The sequence below is a fragment of the Pyrgilauda ruficollis genome, unplaced genomic scaffold (assembly GCF_017590135.1).
Source record: "Pyrgilauda ruficollis isolate IOZ18807 unplaced genomic scaffold, ASM1759013v1 scaffold2, whole genome shotgun sequence".
Taxonomy (NCBI): Eukaryota; Metazoa; Chordata; class Aves; order Passeriformes; family Passeridae; genus Pyrgilauda; species Pyrgilauda ruficollis.
In genome coordinates, this window is record NW_024519206.1 from 31,243,947 (window position 1) to 31,262,268 (window position 18,322).

The following is an 18,322-nucleotide window of genomic DNA, read 5'->3' on the forward strand; positions in this document are numbered from 1 at the left end:
AGGGAGGAGAGAAGCACTGACAAGTAAGTCAGTGACTGGTTGTCTTAATTCTCCAACTCCATGCATCCAAAGATCCAAAGCTTTTGAGAGGATTCCATCCCCTAGGTGAGGGAAATCATGGTATGAAGAATTTGCTTTGTCCTTTTCTTCCAGGCTTCCCAATCTCCATCTCTACTTGCCCACTCACATGCACCCATTCTGGGACTCAGGCTGCTTGCTGTGGCTGTTAGTATTTTTGATGACTGGAATATGAAGGCAGGAGTGATGAGAGTATGGCAGCATGCACCTCTGCCAGAGCTTGTACATCCTCTTTAGAGGAGAAAACTGAGCAGAAAATGAGCAGAGGGGAGAAAAAACAGATTGGTCTTTGGGACAATCAAGATCTTCTTAAGGCTTAAGGAGAGATACTTTCTTTCATAAGCTGTGTCTCCAGGCAGAGAAGAAAGCTCCTTTCTTTAGCTTTAGAGGTAAACAAGTCAGGTTTGGGGCATTCAGAATGTATTCCTGGTAAAGAAGCACTGTTGATAAAAGGAATATTTTGCAATATCTGTGGATTAGTAGCTCGGCTGTTCTAAACTATTGCACTAATGTCAAAGCATCAGATTGCTCGGGGTAGAGGGCTCGAGAGCTTTTCTTTGTTTGAAAACATCCTTTGCTGTAAACCTTATGATGTTTTGCAGCATTCTTCTGAATTATTTAGACTACTGATGAGGATTGTGAAAAGTCTCATTTCTACATTCAGGTATCCAACCTGCCTGTGTGGACACTTATTTGCAGACATCATGTATCACGCATCTGCAGTTGATTGGATTTTATGGAATGTAAGGTGGAGCTGAATTTGTGGGTGCCTGTGACCACATTTTTGTATGTAGAAGTACATACACATCTGCACAGAGAAATGTATGGGGCATTCAAATTTTGCCCTTCGAAAACTTAGGTGAAATCATTGTCCGGAGATTGCAGCCACTGTGAATCAGGGCAGAGTAACCCATAACATATTTTTAAACAACTGGTATTTTTCAGAGACCAGAAGTACAGGGATATAATGGAAACAAAAGTCCTACTGCAGCTGTGCAAAAGGATGCAGCAATAAGTAAATTTCGCAACTAAATAGGTGATATCTGCCATCTAAACTGAAGGGTTGCCTGGGTTGTTGCAAACCACTTAGTGATTTGCTAATGATTCCATTTAGGAGTTTGAACCCACCCAAGGAAAAAGGGAAGAAATACAATTCTATTTGTAAGCAACACTATAAATAGCTGGGTTTTTTTATTCTCTCAAGGCTAAGGTGTCTGTGCTGTAGATGGTGCAAAAGGTTGGTGCACCAAAGGGTTTATAACTCCTTTTTCACTCTTTTGTGGCTTTTAAGCATGGCTAATCACATTTATATCAGGCTTCAAACAGCTTTAAGGCCTGGTCTTGCTGCTGGCTTGGTAGAAAGTGACAGCACAGAATATGTCCCCCAGTGTCTGAGTGAAATGAGGCAGTTACCCACAGATAGGCATAAACGTGCTATTAGATGGCTGAGAAATATATCCCCCCCACCAAAACTCTCCTGGGAATTTATTGTAGTGCCTTTGATGTAACTAATTAGCCTGCTCAAAGTAAGCAATGACTAACAGTCTAATAACTGGCTAATGGAAGGAACTTCATAATGTTTTTAAATCAGGATCCTTTTGAGAGTTTTACAATAGGCTGAGGAGCTTTTTCTTTCTGAGAAATAGTTGCCAAAGGTCAGAGCCTGATGTCTGTTGTTGTCTGTTAGTTATATTTGACTCTCTTGGCTCTTTGAACAGTCCAGATGTTGGAGAAGGGCAGCGATCCTGGAGGTATTCTGAAAGTGCAAAGCTTGAGTTTTAGCCCTGATCAGAAGACCTTGAGCAAATGTTCTAGTTTGCTGAGGCTGTTGCACAGTAATTTTCAGTCTTTGCTAAATTTTGTAAGGTAGAACAGTTTTTTGGAAGGGGAAATGAAAAAGTAACTTTGTTCTTCAAAGAAATATTTTTTCTCATTTGAGTTTCCCACTCCTCAAGTAGCAAAATCAAAACATAAAATTTATTATACCAAGAAAGGGAAATGCTTTTGACAGCCTTCTAGTTCTGCAAATTTAAAAGCAGAAATGACAGGCAAGATGTTAATTTTGTCAATTAATTCTACCTCCAAATGTCTTGTACTTCTGCATTACTGCTTTCTTTTTTTTCTTGTTCACTGGAGCTACAAAGCACTGGTACTGCTAAGAGACCCTTTCTCATCAAGATAATGATACAGCATTTCCACATGCCAACCAACATCTTCAGTGCATTTTCCAGACAGACTATTTGTGCCCAGTGGTTGGGGCATTTCTGACGCTGGACATGAATCCCTCTTGCTCTACTTGCACAAGTAGTTTCACTGAATCCCCAGAATTTCAGTGTGAGTGAAGCAAGCAAAATTTGGGCCTTGTAGGCCCCATGAAGGTAAATTTAAAATCTTGCCACCTGCTTGGTACCTAGGTGTAGGGTTTAGTGTTTCTCCTGCCGCAGTCAATGTTGCCACTAACACCTAAACCAGTGCTCGGGGCTGCACTCGCCAGCGGTGTTGAGTATCACCACAATAATCCACTGTCTGCCATGGGAGAAACATGTAGCCCTGAACTTGGGAAGGGAGAAAATGGTTTTCAGCCGTTTTGATTTAAATTGTTTGTTTTTGTTATTTTAAAGCCCGTGTGGAAACGGGCTGGGAGAGGGCTTGTTCAGAAGTGAGGCTCCCACTTCTTTGGAGGCTGGCCGTGCAAGTTGCTGAGACTTAGTCCCTCCGCTGGCTGCCCAGAGACTCTCAGCCCTGCAGGTTGGGGCTGCGGCTGGGCATTGCACGGGTGCAAGCTCCACGTCTTGGCTAATTGGTGGTTCAGCTGGGCAGCTGCAGGGGAACTTGGCCAACAGGATACTGCAGAAATCTGGTTCACAGCAAACAACTTCAGTAGCGTGTTCCGAAGAAGAGACTGGGATGGCTCAAGTGTCAGGTCAGTAAAATCAGGCAGATGCCCAAATGTTACTCTTTTTCCCACATGATCAGCAAGATGCAGAAACTTGAGTAAGGCAGCCCAGCCCTACCTCCTGCCCTCTTTGTCTGCCCTCTGAGGCTGAGTCCTGGGACTGACAAGGAAGTTTCCACAGCACTCCGCCTTTGTGTGTAGGTAGCTGTGTCTACAGCTGCCTGTTTCCTCAGTAGGATTTTTTTAGCCTATATAAGATTTTTAGCATTTCATTATAGATCTCATGCAGGGATTTGTAGATAACAGACTCTCAGTAAAATAAATACAGTAAGTGTTTGATTGTATGAAATTTTAAATGTGGCTTTATTTTATATAATTTCTTATATATCTGTTTAGCTTCAGCCGGTTGGTTTTAGTTGGGAGTGGCTGTGGAGGTAACGAGCACTGTAAATTCATCTGGGTTGAGATAAATTGAGATAAAGACATTGCTACTAACAAGTCTCTTTCTGGTTTAGGGGTCTGAACAAGTTTACCTGAGTTTTTTAAGCTGCTTTGTGCCATTCTCAGGTTCCCCATCACTCTTGGGGAAGAGTTACTCACTCATTTGGAAAAGGCTGTGAGTGATGTTCCCCTGATAATGCTTGGCTGGTTTAGTGTTGGAGTGGTGTGAACTCTGTACAAGCCCAGTTTTGTATCATCCAGCTCAGTGGGAGCTCTGCCATTGACTCAAGAATGCATGATCAGGCTCTGTTTTCAAAGTCATAGGCACTGTATTGATACACTGTGTTCTATCCTCCTCTGTACTGTCAAAAAAGGAACTGAACCAAGCTGTGCAGCAGACGCAGCAAAAATGAATGTATGTGTCATCTGAGGAAAATAAGGGAGTGTGAGTGGAGTATTAGGTAGGTATTGTAGGGATTGGGTTCCCTCTCTCCTTCATTGATAAATCCTTTTTCTTCCAGTGAAAGCTAAAGTTGACAACAAAAGAATACATGTTTTTCAAAACAAACAAACAAAATTACAAAAGAGCTGTGTATTCATATTCCAAAGATCACAAATCAATTCTTGGAAATTACTATACATAGGATAAAGAAAAAATAACTGAGTCATTGCAAGTGGAAATAGAAAACTATAAATTTTCAGCGGTAAGCTCAGATAATGTATGTTATTTATAAGCACAAAAGTCTTCTATAAGGTATGCTTAAGCATTGCAAATAAATGAGTGCAGTATTGTTATCTAGCAGATTTTGTAGCCTCTTGTGTAATTGGAGTCTATATTTAAAACCAGTTATGATCATTGTCCTTTATATCTGTGTTTGTGTTTCCAGAGTGCTTCTTGTGCAGTTGCTCTAAATGCAGGAAAATAACAAACTTGGGATCAAGGGTGTCAATTTAAATTACTGTACTCACCCAAAACAAAATTTTGCTTACAACACATGCTGTTTTTAAAGGCAGGCACAATCTTACAGATCTGTTTCCTCCGATGTTGCTCTTAAGGTGGTCAGAGAGTAGTGAAAATTGTGTCTGCAAGCAGGTGCAGGTACAGGTGTCCTAATGAGCCTGGCAATTGCTCTATTGCATCATTTCAAGGAAGAAAATATCAGGTGTCAAAAACTTAGACTTTCTTAAATGGGAAGGAAATGGCTTTCTTACTTAGGTATCTGTTCTGTTAAGAATCTAAGTAGTCAATCTTTTTTGCATTCCACCTTCCCCCTTCCTTCTGGCTCACAGCATCTAAAATGCTACTTTTCTGGGAAAGACTGATATTCTGATTTCAGTTTTGTAATTTAATGATGGAGAGTTTCCTTAGTAAACCAAATTTAGAGTACTAGAATGCTTATCTTATATCCAGACCTTGAACATAAAAGGCATTTTATACCAGCAATTGTTCATTTAATGAGCAATTGCAGAGTGCAGGACGGTTAAGGGATTGAGCTATATGCACCATTATTGCAAGAAGTATTCTGAAATACCAGAAATAGGACGTAAGCTCTGATCAGGGGGACTGTGAGCACAATTACCTTCTTTTCAAATCCTTCTGTGACACTGCGGGAGGAAAAAGGACTTTGAAACTTGAAAGGAAAGAGCTTGCTTTCAACCTCAAAAGCTAGGAGGAAAGGGCTCTGAAATTTGCTCAGTATTCCCAATTCACCATTAGCCTGTTTCTTCCTTTAGCCTCAAGGCATTCTCCGCTTTTTGAAAAGATGTTAAGAAATTCAGTCACAATAGAGAGCCTAGTTTTGAACATGTTTCACTCGGTCCATTGAGGTCTGGTCTTCAGCCTTTGTGTGGGGTGAATTGAGCTGAGCAGCAATCTGGTTGGGGAGAGGTGAATGAGCAGTCTCTGTGCAGTTACAAATTCTGGCAAAGAAAAGATTACCCTTTCCTTTATTTTACAATATGCATTCCTGTACAATCCTGCTAGTGGCAATATGCAGAGCCGAGCTTGTGCTTAGGTCAATATGGAGCACTTGGTTTATAGCAACTCTTGTTAAGTTTGTCTTGTAATTGAAGCTGCTGTTGACCTTGCTTGGAGACCATTTGTAAAACCGTTTATTTAGCATAAACTGAAATAATAAACCGTCCTTCTCTTAGGCTGATTGTGATAGGGTGACATTAGTTTGATTTAATGATTAGCCGCCTGACCCCTCAGCTAGAGAGAGCTGCTTGAATAGGGAGAGTTCACTAGGAAGCACACAGGAAGAATACTAATGAGCTTGTTAAATTTAGCATGGCACCAACCACTTTTAATTCCTCTAATGGGAGAAGCATTGCCTTTGAGAGAGAGGGAGGGAGATGGGGGCGGAGGGGGGGTGGGTGGAGGGGAGAAAGGAGAAGGAGAAAAAGAGGGAGGAAAGCCCATGTCCTATTAGACAGAGAATTTTGGTAAAGAGAAGAGGAGAGCTTAGAGGGAGCACCAGGCAGGGTCTCTTGGACTGAGTTGTAAGTACCTTGTTTTTTCTTTTACTCAGCTGAAGTGCTGTCAGATCTCTCATGAGATAGCAATGCTCTCTGGAAGCTGCAAGCAGAAATGTGGTGATGAAACTTAATATATTAAGAGATTTAACTGGGCTGATGTTGTCTTGTTTAATCAGGGGTGTCTCTGAAGTGTGTTGGGATTGACTTTTAGTGTGCTCTATCAATAAATTTCAACTTTTTTTTCAGTTGCTAACTTTAGGTGGTTTAAAGTAAAATACCTTCTACTTTGTCTTGGTGTATGGTAAAAAAAGGCAAAAAAGTTCAACAGATAAAGAAAGTTTAAAGGATTTTTGTGTTAGGTTTTGGCTTTTGCTGATTTTTTTAAAACTTTCTGAGTAAATTAGCTGTGCAATTAAAAGTGTGTTTATTCAGGCATGCTGTCCAGTGAGAGTTTCTGAGAACGCTTTTTGATTGAGTGAGAGGTGCTCCATTAAGAGAGGTGCTCAGCACTTCTAATAAAATTGGCTTCGGATCAAAATAGCAGGACTAAATCAGGTATTTCTCAGTGGTTGTGAGAATCCTGGATTAAAGTGATCATTCAAGATTGGGCACTTCTAACATGAGTCTCTGGCTATTGGCTTGTTAAGTCAGAGAAAGAGTGTATGTGAAGAAAGAGAAGCTTATGCAGATTGCTCTTGGGCATGGTTGCTTTTTTCTTTTCTTACTTAACCCTTCACTCTTACACTGGCAAAAGGTGGGAAGAATTGTACTGGAGCTGGTGGGCTCTTTTGCTTTGGCATGTGCTCTGCAACATTTTAATAATCAGATGCTTCTTTTGACCCTAAAGCTGGTCACTTCTAAAACGTGAGCAGAGCAGTAACAGAACAGTTCTGTCTTATTTGGCTGTAAAACCCCTTTGGCAGATGCTGCCGGAGGAGTGGGCTGTTTGCTTACATTTTTGCTTTAGAATCCCACTTGTTGCCATGGTGGACAGTGTGTTTCTGTCAATAATTTGGCCTGGCGAGCCTTGCCCGCACTTACTCTTGAAACTTTATTGAACGCTTCAGTTGAACCAGAACAAGATTATACAGCTTTCCCCTTCTGGCACTCTGGAGTGGCTCGCCTGCCGTGAGAGTCGGCAGCATTACTGCAAGAGGAGTTTCCCGTTTGGCGCCAGGGGAGCTCCTGCAAACTGCTTGGCTCTCAGCATCCTGGAGCGTGGGTGCTGTCAAATTTCTCATCTGCCCCTATCACAAGCAACCCAGTGGTGTGAAGTCAGTGCTTAGCGAGCTGTTCGCCTGATGAATAAGCTTTATTATTATTGCAAAAATGCTGTTGTGTTTAGTTAAATACTTCTGGGGCAATTTTTGTGTGGCAGAAAACATACAGAAACTTTTGACTTGTAATGGCACACGGCAATAACTTTATAATGAGGAGAGAGATCGTTGATGCAGACGGAAAAATAGTTTTGTTTTCTTTTTTTCTCAAGTAAGCAAAAAAGGGAAAAGCTTATTAAAACAAACCCTTTTGTTTCTAAATTACTGAAAGTAGGCTTTGAATTTCATTCAGCAATTTCAAAAATCAGCCTTTTCCATAACAGTCACTAGTACCTTGATTCATGTCATGTGCATGTTTTGAGAAGAAAAGTATGAAAGTGGAGCCTGCACACAGATGTCAGCTTCTTGTTGTATCCCAGGATGGCAGTTTTAACAAATATTATCTTTATATGGAAGAGTAAAAGAACTGAAATCCTATCTGATCATCTGAGTGAATATAAGGCCCCACAAATCACTCTAGCTTTCTTCTTTCTGAACTGTTGTAGCACTGGTTAGCTTGCTCTACTTAAGAGTCTGTCAGAATTTCAAATGAAGTGTAATACCCTGTTTTTATAGGAGTTTATGTCTCATCAGTGAAGGTTCACTCTAGGTTGAAATTTAACATAAAAGACTCTGGCTAAAGAGAAACCTGATGGAAAATATATCTTTGGGGGGATTTTTATTTTTTTTAGTTATACAAGCGGGTTTCTAAAAACCTCATATAAGTTTTAAAGTTTTAGTCCCCGATTTGCAGTTCTCTAACTAAAACCAGCTTCAGTGTAAAAAGTTGAAACATTAAACCCTGCCAATCCAGAGCAGGGACCAATCCCTGTGCGTATGAATAAAAAGTAGAAAAGGGCAAAGGGTTTAAAATCTGTAATGTTGTTGTCTATTTCCATTAACTCTTTCTTCTCAGACCCAACTCTGGAAAAGCTCTGTATGTAGAATTAATGGCTGTAAAAAGAATTCTGTCCCTGGAAGATGCTGATAAGTCAGCAAACCCTGGTTGCTGTAATACTTGGAGATAGAAAAATAATTAAGTGCTCAATAGGCTATGCTGCTGAGTTTTTGTGTTGTTGCTGCTTGGGGGGAGAGGGGGCAGAGAAAAAACTGGTTAGCATTTCATTCAAAGCAATGGTGTGGCTAGTTTATGCATGTAATGGCCAGGTATCTGTATGTCCAGAGCTTGTTTCTAATCTAATTCCTATAAAGGCACATAGGCTGAGTTACGCTTGCTGAGTGTAGTTACTCGGTGAGTTGCTGGCTGCTGCTTTTGCTGTGTGAACAAGTACACCAGGGAAAAGTGCAAGTGAAAACGTAGCCCTGACCTCAAATCTCTGACAACCGAAGTGCAGTCTTGGCACTGGTGTCAATCATTCTTCCTTGCATGCGGATTGTAGAGTAAGAGCACTTTAGTTTTATTTCCTAAGAGTGTTTTCATTTCCTTTTCTAGTTGCCCGTTTTGTGCACAGCATTTAATAATTTGAGATTCCTTGTGTACTTCTAGAACTGCAGAGCAACTTTGAAATGAAGAATCTTTATCAGTATTCCTTCAAGATGTATTGGTGTACACTTGCATGTGCAGTGTGATTGATGGAATACGTGTGATTGATGGCTGTACGTGGAGCATTGATACTGGCCAAGGATTACAGGCAGCAAGCAATCCTGCTTGTTTAGAGAAACATCTGTATTTTAAACCAATAATGCAACTGAAGGACAGCATTTACATTAGAGACTTATGTACCTAGCAGAGCCCCTCTGCCACATGGCATGTGTGAAATGTACCTAGGAGCACATCTTGATTTTGAGGAACAGAACAATTTTGTCTGCTTTTTGAAGGGTGTATGTAGTCCCTAGGGGTTAAAATTCTTGTAGGAGCAGTGGGTTGTATTATCACCTAGTCCTGGAGCTGTCTGCAAGGAAGGCTGGTAGAGCCATGGTCAGGAGGCTTTTCTTCCTTTACAAGTGGTACCACAGGCCTAGAGGCTTACTCCAAACTAGGGCTTGGGTTTAATGCTCTTAGTTATTATTATTTTACCCCCAGCTTTTTCTTCCTCCTTGTTCATTAAGATTTTGTGGTTTTGTTTTTGTGGATGTAGGAAAAAGAGGTAGAGGGAGTATATGCAACCATCCTGCACGTGGTGACACTGTCAGAGCAGGTGGCCTTGCTTGTGCCTGCCTGATGCTGCTGGTCCTGTATTTTGAGCAGTTGTACCCATTTTATTGTTGGTTCTTGGTTCTGATCACTGCCAACCTCTCTGCAAGGTTTCAGCCCCTCACACAGGCAAACCCTAGGGACCTGGAGCTGGGCTGCAGAGCTGTGGTGGGTGGCTGGGCATGATTTAGGCCTGGCTGGTGGGGTTCATCTTCTCTGTGTGACAAATAATTTCTTGATTCCCCATCAGGGAGCTCCCAGTCTCCTTGTCCCAGAGGCAGGGAAACAGCAAGCCTCTGTCTGTTCCCACACAATTGATAGCCCCGCTGGTAGGAGCATCAGTGCATGGGTGACGGTGATCTACTGCTCGGCTGCTGCCGGCTCTGAACGGGCAAGCATCTCCAGGCCATCCCTCACAGCCACACAGGCACCTCCTGTCACAAACTTACACCGGGAGGAGGAGGAGGGCAGTGGGGGGAGAACTTTTCTTTATTGTATTTGCTATAAATGGGCTAAAAGTGTGTGTCTCTCTTTTTTCTTCCCTTCTCTCTTTCTTCTCCCTCATTTTTTTTGCAGAGGATGAAAGTCCTGGGCAGACCTATCACAGAGAGAGAAGGAACGCGATCACAATGCAGCCGCAGGGTGGGCAAGGCCTCGGCAAGATCAGTGAAGAGCCTTCCACGTCGAGTGAGGAAAGGGCCTCATTAATCAAGAAGGAGATCCATGGATCTATATCGCACCTTCCTGAACCTTCCGTACCTTACCGCGGGACGCTCTTTACCATGGACCCCCGAAATGGTTACATGGACCCCCATTACCGTGAGTATTGATTGCTGGCTTATTTGGAGATGCAGAGTTGGAAAGCTGTCAAATTTAATGTGATTTTGTCACTTTGCATTGTCCCCGGGGAGAATTGCTTTATCTGGAGGGAGTGGTGTTTGTGGTAAATGCAATCTCTTTTTTTCCTGAAGTTAAAAACCAGGGTGCAGTTGCACTGCAGGTAGAAATTACTGCAGGCCTCTGCAAAGTGACTTCCACAGGACATCTCATCTGTTGCTAATCCTCCTCAGCAATCCAGGGTTGTGTTTTGCTCCACCCCCTTAAAACATGAAGAAAAACGGGCCTCATTATAGCTAGCAGCGAAGGAAAATGAAACAGGCCTTAAAAAAATCCCTGTTTTAAAACAATGTTAAAGTATGTTATTGAGAGGAAGAAGGACTGTACCCTGTACACTGAGAATTTGGGGAATTGGAAGGCTTATTTTTGTGCTTTGGGACTCTTTGTTTTGTTTTGGAGGGGTTTTTTAGACATTCACAAGTGTGTTTGAGAATGCAGGCTTGATGGAGTGTTTTTGCAATTTTCTTTCCCAGCTATAGTTCCCTGAAGTTGGAAGGGGGAGGAAAAAGGGCAAATGGTTTCAACTTCTGAATTCTCACTCGGGCATTAATAAAAAAGTAAGAAATTAACTGACACTTGAACACAGATGTGGAGTGGATTTCTCCACAGGCGCAAAGTATGAAGGAGTTAAGCAATTTTTTTTTCATCTGTTTCAAGTTTACAAAAAAAAAAAGAGAAGAAAGATCATTTAGTTGTGTAGTAATGAAGTACATCTTGAGGTGTCAAGGCTTGTGCCTTTTGATTAGAGATTTATCACCCAGTCAGGATACAGATTTGCCATTTAACCTTTCAGTCTCCAATTCCAGATGATAGGCTTAAGACCCACAAAGAGAGAGCAGTCTGCATTGGTTTTCCTTTTTTTTTTTAACATCATTCAGAAGTTTTAGTGTTTTAAGGCAAAAGGTCATTAGCCAGACGACTGATTGGTGAGGACAGCTGATTAGTGCATGATTTTTTGCTAAAGAAAGTGCCAGGGATAAAAGCTAATTTTATCCCTTCATTAGTTGGGCTAGCAGTAAAGGGGAATGTTCACTCATCAGGGTGCAGATCAAAGTATGTCTTGCACAACCTTAAGTCTCACCAAACTCCTTAAAAAAAAAAAAAAAGATCCTGATTGTTAATAAGGATGGAGGTATTATGAGAAAATGAACACTTGTTGTCTGTATAGTTTAGATCAGTATTTAGGAAAAATGTTTGCAGTTAAGCTTTTGAGCTCTTTTTCAGGGCAGTCAGTTGTTTTTGTACACCTTCCTCTCCTGCTCTCGTACAGACCTGCTCAAACCCTCTGGGGGAGTTACTCATCTCTCTGTTGAGGAGCACACAGTTGCTGCAGCACACCAGTGGCAGACTCCTGCCACAGAGGCATGAATGAGCAGTGCAAACGGCCACTCGTGAGCAGCAGAGCATACAATTATTACCTCGGGGGTTGGAGGCACCATTCCTAGCTTCTGGTTAGCAAATGCCCAAATCTAGCTTAAAAGAAATCCAACAGAACAAAAAAGTATTGTTGGGAAAGCAAAATAGCTTCTCTGTTTGTGGGCAGTACAGCTGGGGAGAAATGAAATGTGTGACAAAAACAACCCTCAAAACCAACAGACCTTATGTTAAATTTAGTGGGGTTTGACCATCTGACCCGCTTCCAGATCACTCCTTAAATCTTGTTCAAAGTGTTCTGAAATTACTGAAAGTTCAGACAGAATAAAAAGATCTGGACAGTCAGGATGTGTCTGAGTGGTTTGCAATGAGTTTATTTTGGTTTATTTTCAAATTCACCTTTTGACAAGAGTTGTCAAGATTTAGTGAAGCTACTGTGTCTGCATTGTTACCATTAATGCTAGCTAGTCAGGCTGTGTGGACTGCTAGCAAAACTGATGTCAGAAGCTGAGAGAACACCAGAAGTTCCCTACCATATGACAGTAGAGAAACAGGAGATGAGTTAATTTTAAATGAGCGACAAGATCTTAAAACAGAAATCTAAGTCAGAAAGCATCAGATGGACAGACCTGCTTCCCTCTCCTGTAATGAGCAGTACATTTGTATTCACTGATTTATAAGGTCCCTCAAGCTATTAATGTCATAAAAAGAGCCATCATGCTTTTATTTACCTTTAATAGCTATGATACAGAGAGACAACTAAAAAGACAAATGTCTAGTTAGATTTATAGGAAAGCAGACAATCTTACTGAAATTTTCATAGTAGTTGTATCATTTATATATGTAAGATATGCTTTCATCAGAGCAGTGACTGCATTAAGACTGACACTTTTAGTGGTCTGTATGAAGAAGGCTGAATAATGTACACTGTAGCAACAGGTAAAGAACCAGAGAGGCTATTGTTTTCCTTTCTTAATTTCTTGCCAGTTTTGCTGGGCATATGTATAGAAAATGTTTTAATTCAGCATAGTCAGATGTGTAAACACTTAAAGTAATTTCTTCATTTCCCTGTGGCTGGAAAATACAGACTTCTCAAGATGCCTAATTCGTGCTTCTATTTATACCACTTTGTATTTAAAAGTGTGGGCAGGCTTCCTGTAACACAGGAAAAGGGAAAATAATTTTTTTGAAGAAAGACATCTGTATGTTTTTATGACAAAAAAGGGTGTTTAAGTCTGTTGTGTGTAGAATGTATGTTCCTTTCATGAGCTGCAGTTATTAGAAACAACTTGAGTGCTTTGCACTTTTACATGTAAACATGTGTGTGTCTGTTTGTGCATTGCAGGATTTTTTGTTTTAATTTTTTTTCTAATTAAAATGACTGATGTTGTAAATGTTGGTAATAATAGTTACCATAAATGTGGAAGAAATCCCTCATTGAGGGGGAGTTTGCTCTCCTGCAGAGTGTGGGTGGGGATAATGGTTGTGTTTCAAGTGAGCCAGCTTCTCAAACAGCTGGGATGGAACATGCTATGGAGCTGGCAGCCCTTCTGCACTGCCAGAGAGCCCCTCAACCATTTAGCAACTGAGAATGTGAATGCAGTCCCATGCTCAGCTCACAGCCTTTTATTCTCCAACAGATAAAAGGGAAAACACAGGCCTAAACCAGAAATTTTTCTTTTCTGTCTTTTTGTTAAAGATTTCTTAACCACTGTTTAAACACAGCTCACAAAGGAAGAGAGAGATGCTGTTTTTATTTGTTTAACTTCTAAAAAACTTTTTTTCTTTAAAAAGGCTTTAGGACAGATGACAGAAGAGCTGGAGTTAGCTCCTTTTCTTTGTTGAGGAGAGCAGAGTTACTGACCTTAATCACAGTGTTTCTTAAAAGGATTTAAAATCCTGAGTTTCTCAAACACTAATTCCATTGGTAGTTGGAGCCCCTTGTTAATGTAAATTCCTTCTCTAGAGTTGGGGCTGAGGCAGGGAAGATGAGGATAGAAACTTGCCTGTGTTATTATATTCCACAATTTTAATTTTTATGTAGATTTATGGCAGTGCTAAGACTGCCTGTCTCACAAGTCATTCCTTATGGAAAAAATGAATCATTCCTGATGTAAACACTTTGATTTAAAACATACTGTTGATATTCTTCCATGGGTTACAAAGATCATCTGAAAGAATTGTTAGTACCTAATTAGCAAAACCTGAAGAATTATCTTAAGCAAAAAGCAGTGACAGATCATTTGGCTCTGATCCAAATATTAATATATACAGGAATGTATGGCCCTTGCAGGATTCTCTTTGTGGTAAATCACTTCATCTCAAAGAGCTTGTACTAGCTGAATGCAGGAACTCACTCCTTTCTTTTTTTCTTATTTTTTTTTCTTTTCCTTTCCTTTTTTTTCACCTCTTCTTACCAAGGATTTATTTTGCTGGTGTTGAAGCTTCTGTATCTGTCTGGGGAAGTGGGAACTGCTTATTGCACATTTCATAGGATTAGCCCTCCAAAGATATTGATTGCCCTCAGTTCCCACTGACTGTTCTTGGGCTTAGCTTTGTAAGGACTGGGCCTTGCATAACTGCCTGAGTTAGATTACCCAGTGTTAATGTCACCTCAAAATCAATTTGCAACATAAACGAAAGACCCCAGCAAGGAAAATACAATGCTGGTTTACTAGGTGCACTTGTTCATTGACTAGTTTTAATTTCTGTTGAGAAGAATTCCCCTTCCTTCATATCCCTATTGGAAAGGAGAAGGGAGTGTGGGGAAAAAAAAAGGGGGAATTGGATTCTGTTGCTAAAAAATGCAAACTGTTAACTGGAAACACTGTTTTAAATGCAGTAACTGGAAAGCAATGGCTTTTTGTGGCAGTGACTCTTGAACCACAGTGGCCAGCTATGTGTGGCACATTTGACAGTGAGAGCAGTCCTGGTCACCACCAGGAGATGGGCTCATGGAAAGGACCTACAGAGGGGTAGATAGTGGTGTCCCTTGTCATCTACCTGGCATAATTTAGGACTCAGGAGAGAAAACTGAGAAACTTCTGGATAGCCCCAAAGCAGGCACTTTTCTTATTTCACCTCTAGTTTCCCAGTGTCTTTTGGTGACAGGAGACCAGGACAACTTTTTGTAGAGAGTTTCTACCTGGCCTGGTTGGACAGTGGTAGGAGAATGTCACTGGAGAATCTTTGTAGAGATTTAGGGCCAGAGTCTTTAAATACATGTAGGCACTCTTCAGTTTCAAACTGAGTTTGGCCTCTGAGAATCTGGGTCCTACTTCAACTCTGCAGCATTTTCAGGGGAGAGGCTCAGGCACTCTAGTAACAGAACTCTCTACTGACAGTGATTTATGGGGTGGTTTCCAAATGTTGTCAAGTAGGAGTAGTTGAAAAAAGTAAAATCTAAAGCTTTTAATAGAACTCACAAGGAAAAAAGCCTCTGTTAGAAAAGTGAATGTCAGACTGCTCATGTCAGCTGAGCAGCTGAAGTATGGGTCTATAAAAAATTGGTGTGTTTGCAAAAACATTTTTGGGATTAAAAGTCTAAAATATAATAGTATCTTTCAATACCCTCCAACAAAAAACATTACTGTTCTCAAATACAAACTTATGGTCAGAGGCAGCTTCAGTGTGAAATTTAGGAAGGTGATGCAGACCTTGTAAGCTTAGCAGCTTCTAAGTTGAAACAGCTTCTCTAAGATGCCTTCCAAACCTCCTTCATTGTTTTTGAAACTGCTCATTACAAGTACTCCTGCCCATTTCTGCTGAGGCCTGTGAAATCAGCAGTGTCTCTTGTGTGATGGTCTCATATGGGAAGTAACAACTGCACCTGGAGATTTGCAGTATGTAGATATGTTCTTCCTTCTTATGCATTTTTTCTCTCCTCAGTATGACACAGACTCCAGAACTGCCAGTATCTGGAAGGCTTTGAAGTGTAGTGTGATTGAGCAATTGAAAGGTGAACTTGTAGGTCTGGGTGATTTTTTTTGTTAGTTTGGTTTTGGTTTTGGTATTTGTTTGGGTTTTTTTTTTGGTTGGTTTTTTTTTTTTATTTGGTAGAATAGAATATTGGGGATTTCTTATTTCTAAATAAGAAATTATAGAAATTATTTGTAGCTCTGTAATTTTGTTGGACTTCAAAATTCTAAAAATGTTTTGAGAAGCACGTTTAAAATGTTACTTTAATGTCTCCTTGTTTTGGTGTTCAAGTGCATCTGAGAAAGCTGTGGGATGAGGTTTTGTGTGTGGGGGTGTTTTTGTTTTGTTTGTTTTTTTTTTTTAAAGAACAGGGAAGATGCAGACAGACAAATACAAAAAACACTAATGGATTTGGTTTGTTTTTTCCAGCTAAAGCTTTTTTATCTGCTTTACAGTATGCATTTGTTGCATATTGCCTTCATAGAAAGAGACAGAATTCATTGCTCAGAGCCACAGAATCATGGTTAAGAACTGTGAAGAAAAAGCCAAGAAATAATGTAATCTATCTCTTGAGCATCAAGGCAGATCCTTGATGACTGTCCCTAAACCAGGAGAGAGTGAAAAGCTTATTCAAAGTTTTTGTATCCCTTGATACACGGCCATTTGTAACAATGCTTTTAAAACAGAAAGTCTGTAGTGGATTTGGGCTGATCTTGAGTGCCTACAATGTAACTGCTGTGGCATCAGCAGCTAGAAGGTGGGGGGAAATGTGAGATGGTTCTCTTGCATTGGTGTTCTCTCTGGGCAGTGTTACTAGAAGGAATTTAATTGCCTAAGTAGAGATTGAATCTTGAGTGCCATTTTCATGCCTGTGAGGATCCTTAAGTGATCTGACTGCCTGGTCAAGCTCTGTATCGTAGGTCATATCTGTTAACTCTGTATGAATGTCCTGATATATCAGGGAACTAAGATGGCCCTATCTGTCTGTATTTAGCCAGCAGAATCCTCAGCTGTTGTGTCTAAATGTAGAAAACAAATGCTTAAATTTGGATTTTTTTGCTCCATCTCTGCTGTCATTGTCCAGCTTTTGTTAAGAAAACCATAGCAATAAATCGGTTGCAGAGTAGCTGATGTGTACAGGATGCTCCTATGTCGTGATTCTCTTGTGTTTTCATTCTGGGTTGCTTGAGATCTGGATATGCCCTATTTTTCATTGCTCTTGTCTCCTGGCCCTGTGTGGGCACAGAAGGAGGGCATTGTGTCACAGAGGATGCCTCAGGTGGGCAGTGGAGTAATGGGAGCGTGTGGGCACCACAGGCCTGCTCTCTGCATGGCATTGACCATGGGCTTGTCAAGGTGGGATTTGAAAGGTGGCATGGTCCCTGTTGTCAAAGTAGAGTTCCAAGCTTGTCCCATGGAAGTCTCTCAGTACTAGCCTTCTGTTGGAGTCTTGGGTTGAGCAGACCCTTAGAACAGTTCAAATGCTTTGGTTGCTGAACCATTTTCAGGATCACTGGCAGATACAGCTTTATTCCTATTGATTGAGCTCAGTACTTAGGAGGAGAGCCACTTAGCCACAGCCTCTACTTCCTTTTATTCACACCTACCAGCACAACTAGCTTCCTCTTAGCCTGGCTCTTTACCTCTTAGTCTTGGTAGTTTACACAGCACTCTCTAAATTCTTACTAAAACACTGCTCAAATTACTTACAACTGGGGCTCTTGAGCTTGCTGAGTGGATCACATCTGAGTCTGGAGATCATGTCAGGAATGCTTAACCCTTCAGTCAGACTTACACTGGCTACCTTTATTGATTTCTGATAATATAGGTTACAGCCGAGGCAGCAACCACCAGTGCAGAGAAGCAGTATTATCCTCAATATATTGAGTATTCATAGCTGTGTTTTAAAGAGTACAGCTGCTGTGTTGCCATGTGGTCACTGGCATGTGTGCTGGTGGGTACGCAGCAGCAGGAAAGGCAATATATGCGTGGGAATGTATGTATGTACAAGTTTGTATATCATACTTTCTTTAAAAGAGTTACCACTTACAAAACAGTCTTTCAATATTGCTTTCTTTACATTTTTTTATTGTCTTGCAGTTTTTTGGAGTTCAAAACAGATAGCTCCCCAGATAACAGAATTGCTTTTTAATCTCAGTTATGCTTCTTTCATGTTTCACACCGAATAAGGTAGTATAGAGGGTCCCCCATTGTTTATTCTAGTTTCCCTATCACATTTCAGTGCTGCCCTGAGCCATCATTTTTCTGAAACAGTTGAATGATGCTGATCCAGAACCCAGTGAATTCAATGAATCAACATTTGCTGGCTTCAGTAAACTTTGAAATAGTCCCCAGTTGCCTTAGATTCTACCCTTTTATCTTACCTGTTCTCCATGCTAGTTGCAATGTAAAATCATAATTCCCAAGAATCCGTGTTAACATTTTTCAGATGAAGAGCTGAACATTGTTATTGCTTCATTTGCAGTCCCCATTGAAATAGCCAGTTGATAACAAGCTAAAAGTTATGGCATATGAAATACTGCAAAATAAATGGCTGATTATGGTAATGGCTGAGTGTAACACCATACCAAGTGTTGAAGCAAATAACTAATGAGTTAGAATGTGCTGAATTGAATTTCATTCCAGCATGTCAGACTCCCTGTGAAAAGGTACTGAATTTGATTTGTAGGGTTTTTTTTTACACCAGCCTATATACAGATACAACTTACGAAGGCTTCAAGCTTTGGCTTTGAGTCCTGTTAGACGTTG

The 18,322-nt window shown here is 40.7% G+C and overlaps 1 protein-coding gene across 1 annotated transcript in view; it reads left to right on the plus strand.

Moving 5' to 3' along the window:
- Positions 1 to 18,322, plus strand: part of GLI3 (GLI family zinc finger 3) — a 201,491-nt gene that overhangs the window by 56,473 nt on the left and 126,696 nt on the right. Inside the window, exon 4 of the mRNA XM_041466412.1 lies at positions 9,941 to 10,183. Within this exon, the coding sequence (XP_041322346.1) occupies positions 9,941 to 10,183 (243 nt within the window). The remainder of the gene's footprint in view (positions 1 to 9,940; positions 10,184 to 18,322) is intronic.